This window comes from Oreochromis niloticus, linkage group LG20, assembly GCF_001858045.2.
Source record: "Oreochromis niloticus isolate F11D_XX linkage group LG20, O_niloticus_UMD_NMBU, whole genome shotgun sequence".
Classification (NCBI taxonomy): Eukaryota; Metazoa; Chordata; class Actinopteri; order Cichliformes; family Cichlidae; genus Oreochromis; species Oreochromis niloticus.
Window position 1 is genome coordinate 8,657,547 of NC_031984.2, and position 8,406 is coordinate 8,665,952.

General features: G+C 36.3%; 1 protein-coding gene across 13 annotated transcripts in view; it reads left to right on the top strand.

Moving 5' to 3' along the window:
• The window catches only part of hspg2 (heparan sulfate proteoglycan 2), a 102,283-nt gene extending 98,358 nt beyond the window's left edge, over positions 1 to 3,925 (top strand). For all 13 annotated transcript variants that reach the window (XM_025901611.1, XM_025901615.1, XM_025901616.1 and 10 more), the window contains 2 exons: positions 604 to 707; positions 1,293 to 3,925. In XM_025901611.1, coding sequence (XP_025757396.1) covers positions 604 to 707; positions 1,293 to 1,465 — 277 coding nt within the window. In that variant the 3' untranslated portion in view covers positions 1,466 to 3,925. The remainder of the gene's footprint in view (positions 1 to 603; positions 708 to 1,292) is intronic.
• The last annotated feature ends 4,481 nt before the right edge of the window (positions 3,926 to 8,406 follow it).

Consider the following 8,406-nt stretch of genomic DNA (forward strand, 5'->3'; position numbering starts at 1 on the left):
CCCCACCGACAACCTCACAGACAGAGGCCAACTCTCATGTGTGTAATAACCTAAATGAAACTATATATGTAATATGTTGAATAAATGTTTTAATCAAATGCCACTACTCAAAGCTTGATAAAACAAATAAAGATAATAATGAATAACATGGTATATGTGTTTTGTAGGCGTGTAGGCAATCTTTCACAGCCCTAAGTCACTTACACAATAGATTGTCTGGACATAGCGCCAAACAAAGCTTATGACCTTCAACTAACTGACTCATCTTCAACTCTTTAAATAAGCACAAAATGCAAGGTGTGTAGAAAATGATTATGACTGCACCTGTAATAAAGGTTAATGGGGTGCCAATATGTTTAAACATCTGAACGCCGTCTCAAAGCCATATGTCATGTTATTAATACAATGTGAATGCTACAGATTATATTGTAATAGTAAAATAAACTGCTTAATTACACATATCAAATGAATTTATACTTTTTGTAGAATAACTTGTAACTTCTGTAACTTGTCAGATTATCTGTTGTAGAAAAGGTTGATTATTAACCTGTGGAGTCCTATAACTTCTTTAATTAACTGTGTTGTGTTGCTCTTTTGTCACAGAACTGGAAAAGTTGGCTATATCCAGATTGATGGAGGAGCCAAGAAAGCTGGAGAATCTAAAGGCAAAAGCCTCATGGTCAACACCAAAGGCAGTATATATCTTGGTGCGTAGAAAGACAGCATGGAGTCCACAAAGTGACAAAATATAGACAGATTATTTGAAAAAACAGGTCTAAAATACTAAAATACTCCACAACTGGATACATTCATTTGAAATATTCCAAGTTAAACAATACATGAATAGTGATGAAGTAATAATAAATAATGATCCATTCTTCCATTTTCTTAACCGCTTGTCCAGTGCACAGTCACAGGGGGGCTGGCACTTATCCCAGCTGTCATTGTTCAAAGATAGTCAGATAAATAATGAGTTGTAACACAAGTCAGAGGATTGTGTGGCTACTTAGTTTCCCTGAAAACAATGGAGCTTTTCAGAGGCATCATTGTGTGAAAGTAGTTCACATATTTTTGCTGGCATGCAAACACAATTTTCACACAAGTTCACACAATTCTTTAGCCTTCATAGCATTATTGTTACCTTTTAATTTTTCTTGGTTACAATGGAAATAGTTTCTCACTGTGTTTAGCTATCATCTAGCTTTATTCCAGTATGTCAGTTTCAGACCTGCTTTTCTTTAATATGTGCAAATCAATAAAGTTACCTATGTGGGTGTGATTTCATGCAACAGGTGGAGCCCCAGATATGACTGCCATGACAGGAGGGAAGTTTTCATCAGGAATGAAGGGCTGTGTGAGGAACCTGACACTGATGAATGCTCGGCCCGGACAGCAGCCAGCCCAGGCCATTGACCTGCAAGCCCACGCGGCCCATGGCATCAACGTGCAGCCATGCTCTTCATAGACTGCTGCACACACGTACACAAACACACATAGAGACTTTGGAGTGACATCATACACACACACACACACAGCAGACTTACACAAAAAGACTTACACAAATAGAGCCTGACACATACTTGGTGCTTTGCTGCTACCAAAAAAAAAGATTACACAACAAGATGCATTTCTCTGTGTGCAGTAAAACCAAAAAAGACAGAAAAATTCAGACAATATTAACAAGTCTTCTCTTCCTCGGTGTTGTATTCTTAATGAAGGACTATTAACACAGGAAAACCAGTACAGTTTACATACTTCCAGCAGTAGAATTAGCCATGAGAAAAGTAAAACATATTAGGCCTTCTACGATGGGTCAGATCCTAAGGAGGTGGAGATGTTTTTACAGCACTGAATTTTTATTTATATACATATGATTATATATATTATATTTGTGGGGGAAAACATGCAAACTAACCATAACTGCTCTTCATCTTTCCTAAAAATTTGTTCTGGGTTCTAATACTCTGTGTCCTGGGCTTTTTAAAGGCCTAACCGTATTAATACCTGAAGACTTTTAGGCCTTCTTTCTTCACTTCTGTAGAGGAACCTTTTCATTGCGAGCATGCTTACAGTCTTTTCTAAAGCGTTGGGAGAGGAGTGCACATGGTCACAGTCACTTGCAGCTTCAGCACACAACTCAGGACGTCAAATACAAATGATTTAAAGCTAAGGTTATAAGTACCGCTGCTTCAGCTTGGCTTATTGTTGCTTCACTAGTAATTCGCTGTGCTGTTTTGTCTTCTGTCTGTATTTTTTTTTCAAAGAAAGAAATCTTGGTGCTAAGGTGAGACATTAAAATACAGCACATAGTCAAATAGTTAATATGTCACATGTAGAGGTTTTATTTAGTAATTTGGTATAGATCAGCATACAGTCATTACTTTTGTTGATGTGCATGGCATTTGGGATTGATTTATTGGCGGTATGGCATTGTTTGTTGCCTCAACAGCCTTATTTGATTGAGTAGATCTCAAAAAAGGAGTTTAAGTGAACTGAAAATGTGTCATTTTTTATGTGTGGTTATTGAAGATATTGTTTCATGTGTTAAACTATCTGCCAGTCAGGTAGATATCTGTGTCAACGAAGAATGAGTGTATATGTGAAGTAAATTTGTTTGTTATGTATGTTTTAGACCTTTTCGTTTTTTCACAGAACACTCCACATTCAGCCGCAGTAAGGGTCAGATGTGTGCATTTGGGTTTGTGTGCGTGTGCATGTGTCATTATCCATATCCTCAGGAGGATCAATGCAGAACAGAACTGCCTCAAGGTTTTACACAGGTTTGGTAGCTTTAGAGACACCTCGCTAAGCTATAAAACTCTGAAGGCTCTGTGGTTCTATGGGATGTTTTCTCTCCAAGGAGAGATTCATCTGCAGCACATAGTTGGATTCGTGTTTGGCCATGTGTGAATGCAGTGGAAGCCTCCTGCAGGTGCTGTGATCAATAGTGTAGCTCTAATAAAATAAAGCATGCTCGCCCGCCTTTAGTTGACCACACCACACAATGGCACGATCACTTTGGGACAAACCCTTTTCTTGTTTTTTTTTTTTTTTTTTGTAAGCTGAAAATATTTGTATTAATATCCTAAAATGAGCACCATCCTTTCACATAGAGTTGAACCGTTTTAATTTATTTTGTGTTTTTCTTTTCTTCCCTGCTTTTTTATTGCTTTCTAGGCTCGATTCTACTGTTTTAGAACAATCACAGAAGCTTGCTACTTTCTTTTCTTTGGTTATTGTGTATTGCCTCCCACACCCTGTTGTTTTTCTCCTGATGTTCGATTTCAATAGGGCCCACCTGGAAACTTCTTCAAAAATGACCCCAACAAGGTTCCATTAAAGGTTAACATGTGATATTTGACTGGAGCTTCCTGGTCAAATGGATGAAAAGTGGTCTTATTATTCACTAATTGAAAAAAGTCGTAGGCTCCAAATGTATGAGTGCATAGAATGATGTCATCATGAACAAGTGGGATGAAGAAAGCTAACGCTGTGGTCCAGGTTAGGACATTAAAGCAGATAATGATGGTGTGTGTGCCCCTTGGTGGGTGCCTTCTGTATATCTGCTCTTAAACTGGATTTTCACACATACACTGTACACTGTCACCAAATGCAGTTAGTGAGAAACTGATGGCTGCTTTTGGTTTATTTTACTCCATTACAAATAAAGAAAGGTGCACTTTTGGTTTTGGATTTTATCTTGCTGTTTTTATTTTTGTTTTTTCTTTTTTTCATTGATCATTTTACTCCTTCACTTCTGAGCGGCAGACAAAAGCAAATTCTTACTGTATCAGATAAATGAATGAAAGTGTACCAGCTGAAAAATGTCTATGTCAAGATGACTTGACTGTTTCATTTCCAGTGTTTAAAGATGCTCTTCTTGCCCTTGGTGTTTCTTAATTAAAAACAAAATTCATGTGCTATTTGTACGTTGTGAGACTTTTTTGTTTTGCTGTAATTCACATTACTGTTCACAAATAATCCATTTTATCGTACAGATAAGCCTTTAACCTCCTAGGACGTGGCGTCCACATATGTGGACATCACATTTTGGGTTGTCTAGACCAAAGTACAAAATTTTTGCTCTACAAGGGCCTGATATCCACTTACGAGGATGTTATACTGCCGCTGTTCTATCGAAATTTAAAGCGAATGTCCTCATGTGGATATCATTTTTCTCGGAAACAAAAATCAGGTAACAAAAAAAAAATCACGTAATTCTTTGTTTTTACATTCATCAGGTCCCAGTCAGCCCGAATAACAAAGAGAAATGAAAAATGCATGCCATGAAAGAGTTCGGGTCTTAGGAGGTTAACATGATTTCTGAGAGGTTTCTGAACCTGTCCCATTGGTTCAGTTCTGTCATCTTAGACAGTCTAGTTATCTATTTGTTAAGTGACGGTGTAAATAAGTAAGTAATAATAGCATGTGTTCCTCCAGTAATAGACTGGTAACTTCTGGAGGGTGTACCCTACCCATTATGTGGTTGGATACTCTCCAGCCCCTAGTTATGGCACTAATTATACCTAAACATTCAATAACATATTCAATAACATGAGTTACAGTGATAATACAGGAGAATATCATAAATAAATTTCAGCAGACACCAGTTGCTGATTAAGACATAACATTTCTCTTCCTTAAGGACCTTTGCACGTTAGAGTAATCATGAAGTTGCAGTTTCTTAAAAAGAAGGCCCCTTACAGTTTTTTTGTATATATACACATCAAATTTAGGGAATGTCCCAAATTATTGGTGGCCTGTGTGTCTTTGTTTCACCAATGAATCTAGAATTAATTCACAATAGAGGAAAAAGGCTATGAAAAATGCAGGTAGCATTTAGTACATATTTCAAGAGTTGGAATAGACTACTGCTACTGCAACACTTCAATCATTGTTTCTTCTTACATGAATGCTTCACTGTGTGGGCTTTTCTGTGTGTTGTGTCACAGTCTTTGAGACAGTTAGCAGGGAAATCGAGTAGCACCAGAATGGCCTCTTGAGCGTGAGTGTAACAAAGACTGTGGGTGAGGCCCTTTCAAATGAATCACAAAAAAGTTTAGTATCACAAATTAGAAACAAGTTCCAAACATTGTTAGTTTAAGGTTAATAATAAGCTGAACTTCATTTCAGGTCATAGCTCATAAATTAATTCTTATGCCGAGAAACACTAGTTGACTTAAATACCCCAGGTTTCAAACCTGCTGATAGGATGTTTGACCAAAAACTGATGGTAAAGTGGAATTGAGCATAATAAGAATGCCTTTAAACTGTGGGAGGAAAGTATAACTGATAAATGATATAGGGACAGGAAAAAATGCAAAAATCCTCACACAGAAATGCTGGGAATAAAATTTAAATATTCCTTTACTTTTTGCAAGAATCTGCTGACAAATGAAGCTACAAATCACATCACTTGCTTCTTCAGCCTGCAGAGTCTTTTTTGATGAGGTTGTCACCAAACAGGGGCATGCAGAACACCAACTAACCTGAGATGGCAGGACTTGAGGAGCGTGTACGTCAGTCCAGAAGTTCAGACTATACCAAACATTGATTGTCCTTTAGCCAACTACTGTCAAAATCCTTCTGTTAAATAACTTAAAATAAAATAGTTTTTAAAATGTCTCAAGTGGGAGGGTGAATAAACATATCTTTAACTGGTTGTGCAGTGATTAAGATTGTGTGTTCAAGTTTTCTGAGAGCTCTGGTTTCCTTAGAAGAGCAAACTGGAGTGCACACACATACACAAACACACACACACACGGAGAGACTTTGTGTTGCAAAGCAGTGAGGTTGAAGCAACAGCAGTGTGTACTTGTCAACTATAAATGCATCCTTAAAACAAATAAAAAAAAACAAGTATAGGTGGATATTTGGCTTTATATTCAACAACAGTGCAAGGAAATGAGGATAATTTCTAGAAAGAAAAGTGAAGTGAAATTATTGAAAAACAAACACACACACACACACACACGTTATAGAAGGCTTAGTAGAGTAAAGCTATTTGTTCTGTGAGTAGTAAAATGTTCTAAATAATTCCAGTCTATAGACTTTTCTGTAGTTATGATGCCACCTGTGGGTTTTGTTGTGTAAATGCAGATTGGAGTAAAGGAACTTCTGAGGATTGGAAAATGGGGTTAATAGCTCCAGTTGTTTGTTTTTACCTTCGTATTAAGTGATATACGTGTTTGTTTGTTTTTATTAAAAATGTGTCAGAGAGTGGCTATTTGTCCAGGGTGTAACAAATGCATGATGGGACAGCTGTCTGCTCCCAGTGGCCCTAAACGTGAAGCGTGTACATGGATAATGGATGGATAGATATCTTCTGTGTTTGCTGTGATGGAACTCTTAATATATCTGTTTCTAGTCTTTTTATTTGTTCTGCATTTAATTCCACTTCACTAAAAGCAACAAAGTGTAACAGCATGTACATATGATACAAACAAACAAACACTAAAAACATCATCAGCATCAAAACTCCATCCAATATTTTAACTTAGTACACTCTTATGAACATGTTTGTGATGCCCTTAACTTAAACTGTGTTCTTCCTTAAATGTAGTTTTATTTGTATAAACTCAGAGAAAGAACACAGCTGATGAACAGTAATAACCAATGAGATGAGGGTAATGAAAGTGTTTCAGCCAGTGAAATGGAAACTCACAACTAGTAAAAATCTGGAAAAATCTTGTTCATGTTTCAGTTATCATGTTTTTTCAGCTTTGTTTTTTAGCATCACCAGTGTGAGCTTTACAAATTTGCTTTCTCTTCCCTAACAAGTTCATAATCTCATATCTGTCAAGAAAACCAGTGAAGAAAATTTGAATAATATACATGTGTCCCTCTATGATGTAAAAGTCTGTTTGAGTCATATCCCAAAGGCTGTTTATTGTTGCAAGACATAGTGATTTGATATGGACAATCTTCCTGCTTGAAGATGCTATATCACAGCCACATCTGCTCCCCATGTCTGTGGTATCTCTGAACACATGAAGGCTGACATTTTTCAAATGTGAGTTGTGAGACAAACTACATCAATGCCAAATGTTTATAGATCAAACTTTCTAAAGTGTTTCTGCAGTGACATGAAAACATAAAACAGATTATTCAGTGACTATGAAGCAAAGGGAGTGACAAACAAACTGTAGCTTCTCAATGTGTATATTATTAGTTCTAATAATAAACTCAAAAAAATAAGGAATACAATTCAGGTCAGACCTATTTTAACAATTTTGCCTCCTTTCACCGCCACAGTGAACTGACTGTGACTGAAGAGCAGACTTTGAGCTTTAATCGAAGGGCTTTTACAAGTATGGTATTAACTGTTCAGGAATTAAAGACTTTTTTTATATATCTGCAGAGGATCAAAAGTCATTGGACGGTTGACTGACAAGCAGTTTTATGGCCAGGTGCAAATGAAGGAGGCTGAAAAACCTAAATAAACCCATCAGAGTGACAGAAAAAAAGTTTAGGCATGGACAAATAATCTAGCTCATTCTTAAAAGGAAGGAACACACAGAATTTGCTGAAGTTTTTCCTGAAATAATAAAAACCTATTCACAATGTCAAGTCAAGAACATTCTTGAGGAGGTTGGACTCAACAATCAAGCTGTAATATTATTTCACCATGTTTGACAGATAATGTGAAAGTTACGTTAAGTTATTCTTTGTTTTCATCCATCCAAAACTTTTTTGCTTTTTTGTGTAAGTTGTTTTCTTAAAAACAACAAAACCCATGTAGTTGAGCATAACAAGTGGTTTGCACCTTACTGTGAATGAATTGTGTTTACATGCATACTGACATCTCTTGAATGAAGAGTCTTACCATGATGAGCATATCTCCTCAAGAATATTCTAGACTTGGCTAGATGTTTTGATTAGGTTATATTAATTATGGAAAACAAATCTGAAAACATTGTATTTCTTCTTATTAAGAATGAACTAGGTTTCTGATTTGACCACTCCTACATTATTTTTTTCCTTAATTTTGTTTATTTTGCTTTTTTTTAGCCCAACTTATGCCTGACCATGAAAGTGCTCGCCAGTCAATTGTCCAACTACTCTGGAGCCTCTAATTTTAAAAAAAATAGCTGTAAAACCTGAACAGTTCAAATCAAATCACTTTTATTGTCACATCACATTACTGGTACACTGGTACAGTACATGTGAGTGAAATTCTTGTGTGCAAGCTTCACAAGCAACATACAACAAACCTAAAAAACAACACAAAATGTAAGAATAAGAAATATGTAAATATAAGAATAAATATATGAACAGAACAATACAGAATGCAGAAATACAGAAGTCAGCAAATGAATATTGTGCAAAATGGCATTTATGTTTAATATGGAGTGCATAAGTGTCGAAGTTTCGATAAGTACAGTGAAGTGTCTATGAAGTGTTAGT